At 38.0% G+C, this 19171-nt stretch overlaps 1 protein-coding gene across 1 annotated transcript in view; it reads left to right on the top strand.

Moving 5' to 3' along the window:
* Cenpi (centromere protein I) overlaps positions 1 to 19171 on the top strand; it is a 79460-nt gene that overhangs the window by 39308 nt on the left and 20981 nt on the right. The window contains exon 16 of the mRNA XM_077107209.1: positions 13211 to 13305. Coding sequence (XP_076963324.1) covers positions 13211 to 13305 — 95 coding nt within the window. The remainder of the gene's footprint in view (positions 1 to 13210; positions 13306 to 19171) is intronic.

Below are 19171 nucleotides of genomic sequence, written 5' to 3'. Positions count from 1 at the left end.
CTCTCATTTCAATAGAGTCTATTATACCATCTTGGTTTGTTTGGGGCACTTTCTTCCCCTGTTTTTTCATGTTCTTATGTCTTCCCCTCTAGTAGTGCATATCCAAGGTATTATAGTTTCCATCCTGCAGGTTTCCAAAACTTTGTCTTTCAGGGGGAGATCAATATTAACAGCACTCAATGCAAACAATATGTAGCCTTAAACCAAATAGTTCCTATTCAGACATTTACAGTTTTGTTGCAATAAACAGAAATGTTGTGTTCAAGTATTGTCTACAGCCTAAGCAATATGTTTGTAAAAGGTTCTACAATTTCTAATGGTAGACGAATAGGGCTATTGTAGGATGTGATGTTTATGAGGTTGGAGGAGAAAATAGAAGTATTAGATTGTAGGAAAAGAGAGGGAGGAATCAATAGAAGTTTGGTGTTTGCAGGAGAAAAGAGAAGAAGAGAATCTGGGGAACAGATAAGTGACAGGAAAATATAGAGAAAGAGTAAAAACATAAATAAATAAAATAAGAAAATAATTAAGAATAAAAAGAAAAAAAGTAAAAATTAAAGAGTATACAACAAAACTGTAATATATCATTCAGACATCTCTGTCCTCAGTAGCCTGATGTATGAAAAGTACTTGATTTAAAAAATGGTGTGGATGTGAAAACCAGAAAAAGAAAAAAAATTTAAGGAAAATCAAACATTTGTTTCTATTGAAGTTCAGTATCTTCTCTGCTTCCCTTCTCATCTCATAGATGGGGTTGTCTGGAATTTGATGGTATCTCCATCTTCAGGAATGTGAGGGTTACTGGGTGGGAGGATTAATTTTGGAGGCAGAACTCTTTGAGGCAGGGTATAGCAATTGCCAGTCTCCATTGGAAGACTGCACCCTGGGAATCTCCTTTGAGGTCCACTTGTGTGATGTAGGAGCCTGATCTTAGCCCCTTATGTTGCTTGCGGGCCCTAAAATTCCTGTTGTCTAATTTAGTCTGTAAACTGTATCTCTCACACCCCTGCCCTGACTTCCCAGTTAGGTATCTTTCTCTTTAGAGATCCCAATGGCTGAGTTCTGGGACCTGTGTGTCTGTTGTGAAGAGCTGTTCTGTATTGGGCAGATCAGGACCAGGCATTGAGAGCTGTGGGCCAGTCATATTGCTGCAAGTGTTGGGCCAGGTTGGTGGCTAGGGAGACGTTGGGAGACTAGGGATTGGGGAGCTGGAGGGCCCTATTGATTGCCAAACTGGTGGGGTCAGGGGATCAGTGGATGCCAGATTGGGAGTCAGGGACTGGACTGGTGTTGGGTCCCAGTAAGTGCCGGCTCTTGTTAGCTGTGGAATCCTGATGGGTGCTAGACTGGTTGGGTGGGCAAGATGAAAGCCAAAAGCTAGATGCTGTCACACCCTCTTCCAATCTACCAACCCCGTGCAAGGCTCTCTCTTGCCTCTGCAGCAAGATGGTGGCTATTAGCACAACTGCAAGTATCTTGATGATGGTCTTTCAGGCGCTGGCTGGTGTCACTAGATTGAAGTGGACATGCCCCTATATGTTGGTGGCAATGGTGGTGGCAAACCTGTAGATACCTTGATGTTGGGCTTCTAGGCCCTGGCTGGTGTCCCAAGATGGAGGCTATTGCAGCTTGAGATGGCAATGGTAGTGGCAGAGGTAACCCACCATGTGGCAGAAGTGTCCCAAGATGGAGGCGATTGCTTTCAGAAATGGGGCAGTGAGGAAGGGCCATGTGGTGACAGTGAGTGATCCCATTCAGAGATGCAGTGCTGTGGTGGGCAGTGCTGTGGCAGATAGGTGTCCCCAAGGTGGAGGCCACCACGTTGAGATGGTTATGGTGGCGGTTGAAGTGTCCTAAGGTGGCTGCAATTGGTAGATGAGGCAACAGTGGTAGGTGGCTCAGTGATAGTGGCCGCAGCATTGGCCCTTTTCCTTATTTTCTGTTAGGCATTTTGAGTATGATATGTCTTGGTGAGCTTCTTATTTGACTACATCTATTTGGGGTCTTTCAAGCTTCCTGTATGTGAATGTCTATCTCATTTCTGGTTATGGGAGAAGTTTTTTTTGGTAACTATCTCATTGAAAAATGTTCTTTATGCCTTTAGTTTGTATCTCCTTTTTTAACCGATTGAGTCTCAGGTTTGGTCTTTTAAAGTTGTTCCAGAGTTCTTATATTTTCTGAAATTTTTTCCCTTTTACTGCCTTCTGTGTACTTCAGTTCATATAGCCTGTCTTCAGTGCTTAAAGTTCTGTCTTTGACAGCTGAGGTTCTATTTCCTATGCAGTTTAATCTGTTAGTGATGTCTTTGAGTGAGCTTTTAATTTGTTTGATTGTGTCTTTCATTCTAGGAGTTCTGCTTGGTTTCTTTTCACTATTTTATTTGCTTGTTGATGTGGTCTTTTATCTACTATAATTGCTGTCTCTCTCTTTGTGGTTTTTTTTTTTTTGGTACCAGGGATTGAACTTGGGGGCACTCAACCACTGAGCCACATCCCCAGCCCTATTTTGTATTTTTTTAGAGACAGGGTCTCACTGAGTTGCTAAGTGTGTTGCCATTACTGAGACTGGATTTGAACTCATAAGCCTCCTGACTCAGCCTCCCGAACTGCTGGGATTATAGGCATGTACCACCACACCTGGCCTGTAATTGCTCTCTTAATTCCTTCCTATGAGAATCAGTTTTTATAATATTTCTCTGGGTATTTGTCCACCTTACTCTCAGTGGGATCCTTTGTTGGGGGTTTATAGATTTTGTTTGCCTCTTTTCTCATGTTTTCAGAGATCTACCTCTTTTATTGTGTGTAGTTATTTTATTTGTTCTGGGACTTCTCCCTTTTTTTTGTTTTTGTTTAGTTTGTCAATAGTTTTATGTTCCATGAAGAAAGCAACTATTTAGTTTACCACTCAAATGTCACATCAGTGCTTCTCAAAAAAACCATTGTTCCTCTTCTCTCTGTTTTTGATGTATGGGTAGAAGCCAATGGGTGGGACTTGAGTTCCCACTCTGGTTGTTCCTCCTTGGGTCCTTGTTGATGGCTTGGGTCTTTTGTCTTGTCCTTTTTTTGAGTTGGTATAGTGTCAGGGGAATGTTTAACTCAGCAGCAGAATCTCTAACCTGTGAACTTTTAGTGTCCCTGTAGATTCCTTCACCTCACAGAATGGGGACAAAATAAACAGTAGTATCAATTGTTGCAAACAGCAAATAGTAAACAGTGTTAAAGTAAATACCCAGATCCTACAATGCCATCTTAATGTTAATTGCCACCAATAAAGAAGGAAGGGTGGATTCAGCAATTATCAGCAGTGAAAACAATAACCATGAACTAGTCTGCCTTTAAAGCAAATAGCAGGCATCAACTAGATCATCCACAGTAGTAATGATGGTGTTAGCATTTATTGTGGGGGCAGGAGTTATATAAACCATTTAGTTCTGAAGGAGAGTACAAATACAGGAACTGTGTTAGGAAGTTTGAAAAGACTATCGTTTCGGAAAGTGAACAGGATACAGATGAGTATGTCATGTGATCTTTATACAGAGTGAGGGGAAAAATAATAGAAGCAAGGTATTGGGAGAGAACAATGGAAAACAATAGAATTTGGCCTTTAGCAGAAGATAGAGAAACAAGAGAAATAAACACATGAAAATAATATAATATCAGTTTAAAAAACCCAAACCTTCACACAACAATGCTAGGAAAAGATAATTACATTTTTTAAAATGGTGAATGTGAGAGAAAAAAAAAGACAAATAAGTGTATGCATATATGTCCCTGAAACAGGACAGCCAGAATTCACATGCTTGCATGCACGCACACAAACACATCCACACATGTATATACACACATACATACACACACACGGAAGGAGTAGGAAGAAAAATTAAAAAATATATATATATATAGATTGAAGACAGCGTCTTCACTGAGTTGGTCAAAATATTTGACCAGAATAGGTGGTCCTTTTCTACGTCAAATAGTCTTTCTTTCCTTTTTTTTTTTTTTTTTTTTGAGCTATATATTGATAGAACAAGGGGTGAGGGATGTTAACCTCTTCCTGTTTTTGTGTTGCTCTCTGAATTACCTCTTGAAGTGGCCTAATACTGAAGCTGTTTGATATATGTATTAGTCAGCTATTTTGTCACTGCTGTGACAAAATGACCCAACTAGCATAGCTGTAGAGGAGGAAGAGTTAATTTGAGGGCTCACAGTTTCAGTGGTCTCAATTCATGGACAGCTGGTTCCATTCCTCAGGGCTTCAGATCTAATTTGGCTTTGTTGAATGGTACCTTTTTTGGAAAGACAGGATTATTCCATTCCTAAGGTTAGACTTAAGTTAGACTTCAGCAGATCACTTATGCAGGTTTCTTCTTTAGAAAGCTAATCATGGGCCAGTCCTCTTCTCACTGCTGCCCAAGGAGCACAGCCTTCTGGGGACTAGTCCCTGAGTGTATTCACCCCTGTTCCCTCATGTGAGTCACCAGACATGAAGACTCCCCTTGGCCCTTCTGACTAGAATCCCCCTGAGTTTAGTCTACTCCAATGCCATTTCTCATGTTCAGCCAGGTACTGCCTAGGTCCCTCGATAGGCACCTGCAGGGTATTTGTGTGTGTGTGTGTGTGTGTGTGTGTGTGTGTGTGTGTGTGTGTTCTTATCTCCTTAGTCCCACAGATACCTTGGGAGCATACTCTCCTAAAATGGCTCCCATGTCAGCTCTCCATGAGCAATTGAGTCACAGAGCTCACTTATTTAAGCATGTGAGTGCACTTTTCAAGAACCTGCACATAGTGCAGCTTCTTGGGTCAGATAAGCGTAGGCATTAGTTGTAGATGGACACAATACTTATTTATTTTTATGTGGTGCTGAGTATTGAACCCAGCACTTCACACATGAGAGGCAGGTGCTCTACCACTGAGCCACAGCCCAAGCCCAGTAGGCAGTGTTTTTTGATCTCAGGTTTATCCACACAAGACAGCTTGGGATGTGGCTTTCTTTACTTCCCCTCCCTTTGTCTATGGTGAATATGTTACAGCGGCTGCAGGTAGTAGGCTTTCTTTTTTGTTTCCTGTACTGAAATTTCGGCGTCCCTAAGCACTTAAGTGTCCAATATTAAATGTTAGTGAAATCCCTCTTTTCACCCAACTCACTGAAAAACCGTATGCCTGCTACTTTGGTGTCATGCCATGGTGCATCTAACAATGTAGCCACCTCTACTCCACCACCTTCCAACCCAGTGTATATGATTTATTTATATTGTTTATAACTTTTACTACCTGATGAGTGTTATCATTCATATGAAAATACACACCAATTCTTCCAGCTAATAAATTTTCAGAGGCTCCATTTTGTAGTTTATTTTTTGTAATTTTCTCCCAAACTTCTATTTGGGTTTTTCTGGTTATTTTTATTATCTATCTATGTGTGTGTGTGTGTGTATGTATAGTTATAGATGGACACAATACATTTATTTCATTTATTTATATTTTGCCATGTTGAGGATCAAACCCAGTACCTCACACATGCTAGGCAAGCACTCTACCACTGAGCTATAGCCCCAGCTCTATATTTTTATCTTATTCCACTAAAGAGCTATTTATCTATAAACATTGGGTTGAACTATACGCAACTGCCAAATGTAGGTCAAAGATGGTTGACAATTAGCAGTTTCTTATGGTTAAACCAAAAATGCACATACACATTTATGCATACATACATGTATTTCTATGAAAGTGAAAGGTGGGATGGGGGAGGGAAGATGGAACGGAAAACAGACAGTCTTCAAGGATAGAACTCAAGGGAATATTCAGTATTTAATTCTGAAGCTAAAAATGAGGAGAGTGTGTAAAGCTACTTTAAGGAATTAACAGAGGTATGAAAAGAACTAGGAGAAGAATAATGCAAGGAAACAAAGGGAATACAGGATATCATGAAGGAGTGAAGGCATACTGTTGCCAAGTATTCCAGGAAAGATGCCACTTCTTTTTTTCTTTTGGAATTAACAATACCAAGATTTTGGCTAACTTTGTGACTAATTTTAATACAGTGTGGATCCAGAAGCCAGGTTGTGAGGTTTGAAGGGTGAATACAAAGTGAAAAATTTAAGACAGCTCGGGTATAATTTAGTGGTAGAATGTTTGCCTAGTATGTGCGAAGCCCTGGGCTGATCCCCAGCATTGTAGAAAAAAAAAGTGAAGACAGTGGTTACAGAGCATGCTTCAAATTTGCCTAAAAAGAAGAGGTTCAAAAAGAGATTTTTATTGGGACTTTGAAAGGAAGTTGTATTTGCTTGTTTGTTTCCCCCAGAATGAGAGAGAGAAACCTGAGTGTTTATAAATAGAGCCGAAAGAGCTAGTTAAAAACAGGGACAGGCTGAAAATTAAGGAAAGATAGGGGATAGTTAATGATATAAGGTTCCAGAAGAAACATGAAAGTATTGAATTAAGGCTAGGTAGAGGAGCCAGGCATGGTGATACACGCCTATAATCCCTGTGGCTTGCTTGGGGGGATGAGGAAGGAGAATTGCGAGTTCAAAGCCAGCCTTAGCAACTTAGTGAGGCGCTAAGCAACTCAGTGAGAACCTGTCTCTAAATAAAAACTTAAACAAGGGTTGGGGACTAGGTAGAGGGGTTTGCTTGAATGGATGGTGAGAAATGGGAAGCACCACTTATCTTCTAAAACTACATGGGGAAGGTCATATGGTTAGGTGGATATATAGATATATTTGTAGAGTTGGAAGAAAGGGCAAGAAAATAAAATAATTTGTGCCTAAGACTGTTGAAGTTTTCAAAATAGGAAGCATGTTACACAGGAAAGAATTAAGTAGAAGGACTTGGGGTGGTTATCTAGGTAGGACAGCCTACGCAGATGGGGAGGGGAGCAAGAACATGCACTGATCAAAGACAAAGAATTATTGAGCTTCATTAAGGGTCCAGCTGAAGTTGGAGAACATAAATTTGGAGTGGCACTAACACGTATAGTTTTGTAATTTTCTTCAGTTTAATAATGTAGAAGAGAAAATAATGTATTAAAATTGAATGAATCTGGGGCTGGGTTCGATCCTCAGCACCACATAAAAAAATAAATGAATAAAGGTATTGTGTCCAACTACAACTGAAAAATAAATATAAAAAAATTGAATGAATCTGGAGTTTTGATGTTTGAATGGAGTGCAAGAGAATTGAGAATGATTGGCAGAAATAAGGATAAGAGAAGGTTCTATATAGAGAAATAAGGATAAGAGAAGGTTAAGCTTGAAAATAGAAGTTAAAATGAAGTAATCAAAGGATTGAATGTGAAGTTGAATAGCAAGAGTATAGTTAGTTGGAGTTGAGGGTGTGAGGAAAAATAGGAAAGCAGGAAAAATAGAAAGTTACAACACAAAAGTAGTAGATTTCAGTGGTGGTTCAATTTAGGTTATGACAGAATCTAGTGTGTGGCTGTAGAAGTAGGTAAGGTAAGTGAAAGTGAAGGCTGTTTGATTTAAGGTCAAGAAAATAAAGCTGAAGTGTTGAGTGGATTATCTTTGAGGGGACACTGACATAACTGAGTTGTTAATGGCAGGATACGAAGCAGAGTGTTGAGGTCCTCAATGAATGTGGATGAGTTTCCAGGAGATAGATAGTAGAGATTTGGGGAAATAAAGTGGGGATGTGGGTATAGCTCAGTGATACAACACTTTCCTACCATGCATAAGGCCCTGGGTTTTATCCTCAGCACTGCTAAAACAAACAAACAAAAATGTAAATGGTAGTATAGTTGGATAATGTGAGCATCAAAGGAGAAAGGGTTTTTTACACAAGGAAGGAGAAATAATTGTTTGGAAATAATGTTGGAGATAGACAATCTTGTGTTTTGAAAACCAAAGAATAGTCAAAGTCATGAGAAAAACTAGCAAAATGCAATCTAAAGTGGGGGTCTTCAATTCAACTGTTGGTAGTTGTTTGACTTATGAGGTTCTGTAGCTGATAAAATATTTGTAAACATTCTTAAACAAGGAGAAATTTTTCCCCTGTGTCAACTGATTAAGTAGAAGGTCTATTTGATTTTTATTTTGTTTTGTTTTTGGTATCAGGGATTGAACCCAGAAGTTCTTAACCACTAAGCCAGAATCAGAATATAATTATGGTGAAAAGAGAAGCATACTTTTAAAATATGAATGTGTGGTGTAGGTTAACATTGAATAAAAGTTTAGGGTATTGCAACTGAGAGATTTTAGAAGGGTAGGATTAATGAAAGGGGGCATGAAGCACAGAGAAATATAAGGATAAATATCCAAAGGAGCATATATTTTAGGAGGTGACTAAGAATAATAGAAACATGAAATAGGGTAGAATTAGCTAGAAATTCAATTAGTTTCAGAGGCTTTATAGTAACTTATTATTGCCTTATTATTGTATGGTTTGACTACCACCTTAGTTTAATAAATGAATAATATTTTAAAATCTATAAAAGTATTTTAACATTCTAGTACATTTTGTTTGTGCCTGATTGATTGTGTCTGTCATAAAAAACCTTTTTTTTCATTGTAGAATTTTGCATAGGAAAAGCCCCATAAACCTTCCATAACCATGATGTCTTTGCTTTAGAACGTTAATTGTTCAATTTTTGTTCTTATTGATTTATCATTTTCTATACAGTTTCAGACATAATGGACATAAATTTTAAAAACCAAATACAAAGTTATCATTGCATAATAATTCCATGTTTCCACATAGTCTTCATAATATTTCTAATAGTGGCACCATAGTCATAGTACTACAATCTATTTAGTCATTTCTCCATTATTATTTCTATTTAGTTTCTGTTGTAGGAATAGATAGCTGTCTTGAGCATCTTCATGTGACATATACATACTGCTGTTCCTTTGCTAAAGCATTAAACACTGCAATGTGCACTTGATAGAGTGCTTCAAATAAAAGGGTCTAGCAGCCATGGAGAAAGAATTAGGGTTTGGGAGATGAGACTAGAATATGGGAGACTAGCTAGGAGAATAGAGATGTTAAGGACTGGTATAGTGGAATTGGGAAGGAAATGAATAAGTTGGACATTTTGAAGGAAAAACTTGATAGGATTTGGTGACTGGAAATAAAGCATGAAGGATACAAGATAGCTTCAAACTTTTTAGCCTGAGATAGTAAAGGAACTAGGGATATATTGCCTGGAAGAAAAACAGAGTAAGATCTTTTGGTTCCTTTCAGGTTTTTAAAGGATCTTTACATGGAAGTTCTCTGTATAAGAGGCAGAGTTAGCTAGAGGGCAGTATTTATTTACTTATTTAGGTACTGGGGATTGGACCCAGGAGGGCTTTACCACTGAGCTACATCCCACCCCTTTTTATTTTTTATTTTGAGATAGGGTCTTGCTAAGTAGCTTAGGGCCTTGCTAAGTTGCAGAGACTGGCCTTGAACTTGCCATCCTCCTGCCTCAGCCTCCTGAGTTGCTGGGATTACAAGTGTACATCACTATGCCTGGCTTAGAAGGCAGCATCTTATTACAGGTAGAGCAGACTTAAAAAGGAATAAAGGATTTTCACAGGTAGTATGTATTTCCTAACAGTGGAGGAGGTCAAGCAGAGGTTTAACATTTGTCTACTAGGGATGTGTATGTAGAAAAGATTCTACATACACATCTTCTTACCTTTTTTTAAAAAAACCATGTCCCCTTCCATAAACATGAAAACCTTCCTTTGTGGTGGGGGTAGAGTAGGTGGGTGGGGAAATGAACCTTTTTGATTTATACATTTAGCATTGTAATATTGATTTTTTTCAAATTATAAAATTCCCTGGCAGAGGGATTTTCTAAGTCAATATTGTTTTAGATGACTCAGGTTGCTTTCAATTTGGACATATTTTTAATATGAATATGAAGTATCAGTTTCTTTTTTTTCTTTTTATTCTTTGTGTGTGTGTGTGTATGTGTGTGTGTGTGTAGGGGAGGGTACTGGGGATTAAACCCAGGGATGCTTTACTACTGAGCTCTATCCTCAGCCCTTTTTATTTTTTGAGACAGGGTCTCACAAAATTGCTGCCTTCAAACTTGTGATACTCCTGATTCAGCCTTCCAAGTTGTTGGGATTATAGGTGTGGGCCACCATGCTGGACTGAAGTGTCAATTTCTAGGGAAAAAAAAGTAATTGAACTGTTCTGTGAAGTAATAGTATGCACCCTATTGCTGGAAATATTCCTAGGCCGTTCTTTATTAAAGATATTTAAGAAAGGTTTCAGATTTATAGATTCTATAATTTATAATCATTAATACCTGGGTGAATTTCTGTTATGACTCCTCCTTTTTATATGTGAAGGCAATCCTGGGAAATCAAGGCAAAGCCTGAGAAAGGAAAGATTAGAATTATTTAATTTTCAAAGTCAGAGAAGATAAATTTTATGACCTTCAAAAAGAAAGTAACTTGTGGTTGGGGGTTGTGGCTCAGAGGTAGACCACTAACGTACCATGTGTGAGGCAATGGGTTCAATCCTCAGCACCATATAAAAATAAAAAAAAAATAAAGATATTGTGTTTGCCTATAAATAAAAAATAAATATTAAGAAAGTAACTTGTAGTTGTGGATCACAAGGTACAAGGGGTGGGAAACTCCTCTGTAGCAACTTCAAAGGATCTCTAAGAGGGGACAATAATGATAATTTTTTTTGTTTTTGTTTGTTTGGTTCCCATGCGTCCACTGGGGATTAAACTCAAGGGCTCTCTACCACTGAACTACATCCCCACCTCTTTTAATTTTATTTAGGTTTTTAAAATAATTTTTTCCACATTATTTATTGGTATATTATAGCTGTACATAATGTTGGGAGTTGTTTTACATATTCATACATACACATAATGTAACAGTATAATTTGGCCATTATCACTCCCCAGAACTCTAAATTAATTTTTAAGTTGGTGTATTATATTTATACAAAAAAAGTGGAAATCATTGTAATATGTTCGTACTTGTATGTGGCATAGTTGGATTAATTTCATTCTTCTCTCATTCCCCTTTCTTATCCCTCCTCCCTCCCTTTCATTCCTTTCCTCTCTTCCATTGTTCTCCCTTCTGTTTTCAAAAGATCACCCACCCCCTCTTTTAAAATTTCTTATTTCTCTCTAGCTTCCACATGTAAGAGAAACATTTGAACTTTGACTTTCTGAATCTGGCGTATTTCACTCAGCATAATGTTCTCCAGTTCCATCCATTTATCAGCAAATTACATAATATCATTCTACTTTATATCCTAGCCCTCACCTGTTTTTTTTTGGTACTGGGGAGTGAACTCAGTGGCACTTAACTACTGAACCACATCCCCACCCTTTTTAAAATTTTATTTATTTAGAGACAGGGTCTCACTGAGTTGCTTAAGGCCTTGCTAAGTTGTTGAGGTTGTCTTTTTTTTTTTTTTTTTTTAAGAGAGAGTGAGAGAGGAGAGAGAGAGAGAGAGAGAGAGAATTTTTTAATATTTATTTTTTTTTAGTTATCGGCGGACACAACATCTTTGTTTGTACGTGGTGCTGAGAATCGAACCCGGGCCGCACGCATGCCAGGCGAGCGCGCTACCACTTGAGCCACATCCCCAGCCCTGAGGTTGTCTTTGAACTTGGAATCCTGCTGTCTCACCCTCCTAGGTCTGTGGGATTAAAGGCAGGACCACTTTGCCTGGCTTATCCCAGCCCCTTTCCCCCACATGTTTTTTTTTTTTTTTTTTTTTTTTTTTTTTTTTAAGAGAGAGAGAGACAGAGAGAATTTTTTTTTTTAATATTTATTTTTTAGTTATTGGCAGACACAACATCTTTGTTTGTATGTGGTGTTGAGGATCGAACCCGGGCCGCACGCATGCCAGGCGAGCGCACCACCGCTTGAGCCACATCCCCAGCCCGCCCCAACGTTTTAAAATATTTTTTTTAGTTATTCTTGGACACAATACCTTTATTTATTTATTTTTATGTGGTGCTGAGGAAGAACTCAGGGCCTCGCACATGCTAGGCAAGTGCTCCACCTCTGAGCCACAACCTCAGCCCCTCCCCCACATTTTTAATTGGTGCATTATAGTTGTACACAATAATGACATTTGTTGTTACATCTTTGTACATGCACACATTGTAACAATATAATTTGTCCACTATCACTCCCCAATACTTACTCCTCCCTCTCTATCCACCACCCCTGTTCATTTTCCTCTTCTGATCTCTCTCTGATTTTTAGGAGATCCACTCCCACCTTTCTTTTCCTTTTTCCCCTCTAGGTTCCACATAGGAGAGAAAATATGACCCTTGACCTTCTGAGTTAGACATATTTCAGTTAACATGATGGTCTGTAGTTCCATCCATTTTCCCACAAATGATATAATTTTCATGTTTCTTTATGGATGAACAAAATTTCTTTGTGTATATATACTACATTTTCTTTATCCATTGATAGACACCTAGGCTGGTTTCCTAATTTGGTTATTTGATTGTTGTGAACTGTGCTGCTATAAACATGAATATGCATGTATTGCTGAAGTAAGATGACTTTAATTCTTCAGGATAAATTCCAAGGAGTGGTATAGCTGGGTCATATGGTAGTTCCATGTCTAGTCTTTTTTTTTTTTTTTTTTTTGTGTGTGTGTGTGTGTGTGTGTGTGTGGTGTGCTGAGGATTGAACTCAGTACCTTGTGCATGTGAGGCAAGCACTTTACCAACTGAGCTATATCCTCAGCCCTCCATGTCTAATCTTTTGAGGAACCTTCATATTTATTTCCATAGTGGTTGAACTATTTTTCAGTCCCACCAACAGTGTAAAAGTGTCCCTTTTTTTCACATCCTCTCGCTAGCCCCTTTTTATTTTGAGACAGGGTCTCATTAAGTTGCCTAGGCAAGCCTTGAACTTGAGCTCCTTCTGCCTCAGTCTCCCATGTAGCTGGAATTACAGGCATGCTCTACCACTCCTGGAAAGGATGTTTTTATTTGATGATATAATATTTGTTATAAATGAATATAATTTAGAGAAAAAAGTCTTGTTTTAGGCCAGTCCTGTTGAGGTGAGTTTCTTGTAGAGAAAATGGCAAAATAAACTTGTATTTGAGGTCATCTGTCACCTGGAGAATTACTATGTTGGAGCAGCACCTATTGAGTTCTAAGACAGTCGTCTCTATGGTCCCTTCTGCCTCTACCCTCTGTTCTGAACATTGTTATGTCTGAATGATATCTTGAATGAATTTTTTGTTTTGTTTTGCCCCCTCAGTGTAGTGTTCTTCAGAGTCTGAAAGAGCTACTGCAGAACTGGCTGTTGTGGCTTTCTGTGGACATTCGCATGAAACCTCTGACGAGCAGTCTTCTGTGAGTTATCTTACAGTTCTCCAGAAAAGATAATCTATATAAAAATGTTTGCATATGAAATTTAATAGTGTGTCATGAAACCTTATGGTTTCTTATAAATGCTTGGTAGTACTTTTCTGAAATACTTTTTTTTTTTTTTTACTTTTCACTCTTTTTCCCCACAAAAAGAGAAGTTAATTCTCTAGGTTCCTATTATATGTCAGAAAGCAGCCCTTTAGCCTCAAAGCTCTTGGTATGAGTTACTTAGCAAAACACTGGAGAGCTGAGATTAGCATTGCAACTTTGACTTCCATTCAGCCTAACTCACTTTATAAAATGTATTCTTATATATGTAAAACCAATTTTGATGATGAGTAGAAATTTTTTGAGGTAATTTTTGCCGTACAATTTTGATTTTACATTCCTCTGGTGTAATTTGGTAGGTGTATTAATTTATCTTGACTTTTGGGTTAAAGAGCCCAAATTTCCTTTAAATATGTGCTTTACCCTAAAAGTGGAAGTAAAAGACTGGATTTCAAGGAAATACATAATCATATTATTCTATTATCAGCCACATTATTTTATAGCATTTAAAAACTTTATATTATAGGAAGTTGCAAACATAATTAAAAGTAGAGAAAATAGTGCATTGTTTCCTCTAGGTACTCATCATCCACCTTCAAAAGTTAACTTATGATTAACCTTTTTTTAATCTATAAATCCTTCTACTTCCTGCATCATTTTGGTAAAATATCAGGGTTTTTTGAGATATAATTAATACACATAGCATAAAGTTTATCCTTATGAGTACACAATTTCTTGGGGTTTAGTATATTCACAAAGTTGTACATCTAATTTCAGAATGTGTTCATTATTCCCCCAAAGAAATGCTATACCTATTAGCAGGCATTCCCCTGTTGTGCTCTGGCAACAACTAATCTACTTTTTTTATCAATTAATTTACCTTTTTTGAGCATTTCATGCTGCTCCCATCCAGCTCACCACACAGACACGGAATAACTTTTTATAAGTTTCAGGATGGCTTCCCTGGCTCCCAGCCTCAGGCTCCCACAGGGGGACAAGAGAAAGTCAAGAGAGGCTGATGAGAGAGAGGGAGTGCACGTTCTGGAGTTGGCTTTTATTGGGGGACGCTGTTTCTTAGAACATCCTATCTGAAAAAAGGGACAAAGGGTAGGATTACAAAGGAACAGATGAGTGTAACTCAATCCCACCAGGTAACGCCTACTCCTGGAGCCATGCCTCATTATCCAAGCTGAGGTAAAGCCCAAGTTATTGTGGAGTGCAATAATTGTTCAGTATCTCTTGCTCAGGACTTAAGGGCATATTTTTAGAGCAGCTCCTGACATATTCCCCCTTCTTTCTTTGAAAAAGTATGTGATGAGTTGCTATCTAGAATTCTTGTTCTGAAGGCACAACATCCTATGACTGCAAGAGAGGATTAATAGCAAAGAGAACAGTCCAATAATATACCATGTAGAATGTTTTAGTATGTTTCCACGGTTAAAACCATTCAACTCTTGAAGTATTTGATCAGTTAAAGAGGTAGGATCTGAAAAATTAATCTTACTTTTTTGTATATCTTGAATATGATGATGTAACTCCAAAAGATCCAAGTTGTTATTATTGTTCTGCCAAATACCTAATAAATGGTTTTTAACCATTTCCCAATTCCATTGGGAAGCACTGTATTTGGCAGCAGTAACACACACATATTTATAATCAGTATGACATTTGAGTCTTTCCTTGAACCTTAAAGCTGAAAGCTCATTATCAATATTTATGACAGTAGCTTCTAAGGCATTTAGCTTAGTTTCAATCCTTTCATCAATATTTATCTGATTATAAAGAGCTTTGGAAGTGTTCTAAGTCAAATTATTAAGAAAATCTGCATGCTGAATATTTTGGCCACTGAAGCTGTGACTGTGGAAGCAATAAATGAAATTAAGGCAGCCACTCCAAGTATTATAAGTCCAAGAGCTCACTTAGGCCTAGTCAGCTGGGCATGTATTTGTTGTAACACTTGAAAACCAGGATCAGCATACCATGGCTCTGAGATATTAGCTGGCAATACAACAAAAGAGGGCTGGTGAAGTATCAGTGTTCCCTTCTCTGTATTGTATCTGGTGATACAATTAGTTAAATTACATTTATTACAGGCTACAAGATATATATCATCTTTTCTTTTGACTTTCACATCTCTAGTAATTAAAACATAAGGAGATTGAACACAGGCTCACAGGCCATAATAAGAACCTTCCTTACTACAATTTCTGCCTACAAATTCAGGTAAAGGTTTGTCAATAAAATGTAAACATTCTAAGGCTGCAATCAAATGCAGCCATCTTTCTGAATGCCACCTTTGCTGAAGATCAAGATGTTACTAACAAATCCTCCAGGGGTCATGGCAGCACCCTTATGTAATTGTTTTTTGTCAGTCCTCGGAGACCAGTCTAAAATATACCCACTATTTCTAGACAATTTATGCTGTATTGGGAAGGTATTTATACAATCCATCCATTTAGGGAATGTACCAATTTCTATTGCAGAACGGTTAGGGCAATGAGGTATTAATGAACATTCTGCTGAAATGACTGGCTTGTTATGAGAGAATTCCTTTTAATAACTGTTCTAATATGGCTTTGAGTACTTGAGGCCAGTATGATTAGCTGGTCTAGGCCCCCCAACTGCTCTTTTCCTCAAAGGACACTTTTAGACAGCCAGCATGTTTATTGAGGGACCAACACATAGGTAACTGACCGCTACAGCCAGAATAATTAAATCCAGTCATCTGGATGGGAGTACTATGGGTGTTTGTAAAACCTCCCATCATATGTGAGTCATTAGTAAATAGTGGGATGGATTTTCTAGTCCATACCATTGGGTGTACTAAAGGTGGATCTGGAAAGTATGTCGATAACGTTTCTCCCTGTGTCCCAGGTACCTGGCAGCTCAATACAGCTAGCATTGCTTTAAGCTCATAGCTGGAGACTTAGTCCTTCCTTGCTACTGGATCATCTGCTCAGCCTGCAGCATCAGAGATTTTTCAACAACTTCCATGAGGGTAGCTTCACCGTTGGGTCTCTCTGGGCCATCTTTTTTTCCCCCTCATCCTTCCTCTTCTTGTAAGGAGTCATCTCTGGATTGATTCTCAGTCATTTGAACCTTTGCTCTAGGTCCTCCATGTCTGATGGCACATTCAGGTACCCAAGTAGGATAAAATGCACCTTCTGGGAAAATACAAGCATGACCTCTACCCCATATCATCACTGGATCTGGTCCTTTCCATTGACCTGTTTGTAAATCTTTCCACCAAATTTGGCTTAAAGAATCGGTTACTGTGGAAGATGTGTGTCTCTCAGCTGCAATGTGACCTTCTGAGTCACAATTTAGAAAATTTAAAACAAACAAGGCATGGTTAAGGTTATTTTGGGAGGGGTCCTATTTCTCCCTTTATGTTTTTGTAATTACAGTTTAATAGATAAATGAGCTCGTTCTACAATGGCTTGACTCTGAGGGTTGCAAGGAATACCTGTTTTATGGTCAATACGAAACTGTTGGTAGAACTGCTGAAAAGAAGAGCTAGTATAAGCTAATGCATTATCAGTTTTAATCTGTAAAGGACATTCTAATAGTGCAAAGGCAGCTAGGCAATGAGAAATAAAATGTTGCATATTTTCTTTTGCATGTCTGTGGCAAAGATAAATCTGGAATAAGTATCTACAATTATATGTACATAACATTATTTGCCAAATTGAGGAATGTGAGTTACATCCATTTGCCATAACTGATTTTGGTCATAACCCGTGGGGATCTACCCCAGATGGTAAAGATGGAATGTGTACAACACATTGTGGGCATTGATGTACAATTTGACGCACTTACTCTCTAGTAATAATAAAATTTTTATGCAAACTAGAAGCATTTTGACGATGTAATGAATGTGAAGCCTTTGCAGTCATACAAAGACAGTTGCTGACAAACAGCAACCAGTTTATCAATCTTATCATTACCTGATGTTAAAGGCCCTGGGGGATTAGTGTGGGCCTGTGTATGGCCTATAAAACATGCATGTTAATGTGTTTGAACTGTCTTCTGCAAGGTATGAAACAAATTGAATAACTCTTGTGATGGTGTGTACCCAATAGGTGAAGTTTCGATATTTGTTGTAACTCCAACTGCATATAAACTATCAGAATAAATATTAATTGACTCATTTGCAAAATGATTTAAAGCACACATGAAAGCCTGAAGTTCTGCTCGTTGTGCAGGATTACCTCTGTCTGAGCATGGCTATATAAACCTGCTTTACCTGAACTTGACCCATCAGTGAACACGGATAGTGCTCCATCTATTGGTTGAGCATGCACAATTTTGGAAAAATAAATGTAGTTACTAAGGCAAATTGAATAATTTTATCATGAGGATAGTGACTTCCTATCTGACCAGGAAAATTAGCAAAAGCTACTTGCCAAGTATTAGAAGTTTGGAAAAGCCAATCATTTTGTTGAGTAGAATAAGGGATAAAAACAATATTAGGTTATGATCCAACCAGCTGTAAAACTTGAGTTCTGCCTTTAATAACCAACTTAGCAACAAAATCATGAAAAGGAGTTAATGACTTTTGAAGAGAATGAACTAAGTGGATCCATTCAATAACTCCCAATGATTGCCATATTACTCCTGTTTGAGCATAAGCAGTGGGAAATATTAATAAATATGTCGGCTCCTGTGGGTTAATTCTGTAAGCTGAGCACTTTTAATAGCAAATTCAACCTTCTTTAAGGCCGTTCTGGCTTCTGTTGAGAGCTGACAAGGAGAAGTCAGAGAATAGTCCCCCTGTAAAATCTGAAACAAAAGACTCAAATCTGTTAGTTTTAAAGATGGTCTCAGCCAATTAATATCACCTGATAATTTTTGAAAATCATTAAGGGTGTGTAATCCTTTGACTCTTGTAAGTTTTGAGGACGAATTGTGCGTCCTTCTTTTATATTACCTAGATACCGAAAAGGAGATGTTTTTGCACCTTTTCAGGTGCTATGCACAAACGCATTGCAGTAAGTGAATTTTCTAATTGAGCAAAAACTTTTAAAAGTACATCTGGACTAGCATGAGCTAAAAGTATATCATCCATTAAATGAATAATGTATGCATCAGGGAATTTTTCCCTTATTGGCGTGATAGCTTGTGCCACAAAATTTTGACAAAGAGCTGAACTATTACATATACCCTGAGATAATACTTTCCAGCAATATCTCTTAACTAGTTCTTTAAAATTTATTGCTGGAACATTAAAAGCAAATGTTTTTATAATCATCTGGATAGTGAAAAAACAATCTTTTAGCTCTGTCATCATTAGATGATAATCTAAAGGAATGCCTGTAAGAGAAGGAAGCTGTGGTTGTAAAGCTCCTGTGGGCTTGGTAACGTGATTAATTGTCCTGAGATCCTGAGATCTTGCAACAACCTCCATTTACCACACTTTTTCTTAATTACAAAAATTGGACTAAAAATAGGTTCTATATGGTCAGCCTGAAGTTGTTCCAGGACCAACATATTGGCTCTTTTAAGTTTCTCCCTTGTTAAGGGCCACTGACAAACCCAGATTGGCTCTTCTGTAAGTCAGTTAATCTTTTCTGATGTTTGTTTTTTTTTTTTCGGGGGCAGGCAGGAAGAAAGTCAGTGCCTCTGCCAAAAGTTTTGGCTGGATGAATTAACTAGTCTTCTCTGGGGAGACTAGGTTAAGGGTGAATTCCCTTCAAATTTCCTAGGAGAAATAAATTTTTGATTAAGTCCCTGAAATGACACAATGGAGTTTGGAGTTATTAATAAAAGCTCAAGCTGCTTAGAATATCTTGACCCCATAAAT

This window comes from Callospermophilus lateralis, chromosome X (assembly GCF_048772815.1).
Source record: "Callospermophilus lateralis isolate mCalLat2 chromosome X, mCalLat2.hap1, whole genome shotgun sequence".
In the NCBI taxonomy this organism is placed as follows: Eukaryota; Metazoa; Chordata; class Mammalia; order Rodentia; family Sciuridae; genus Callospermophilus; species Callospermophilus lateralis.
Note: the sequence above shows the minus strand (reverse complement) of the source record. Positions and strands in the feature narration are given on the sequence as shown.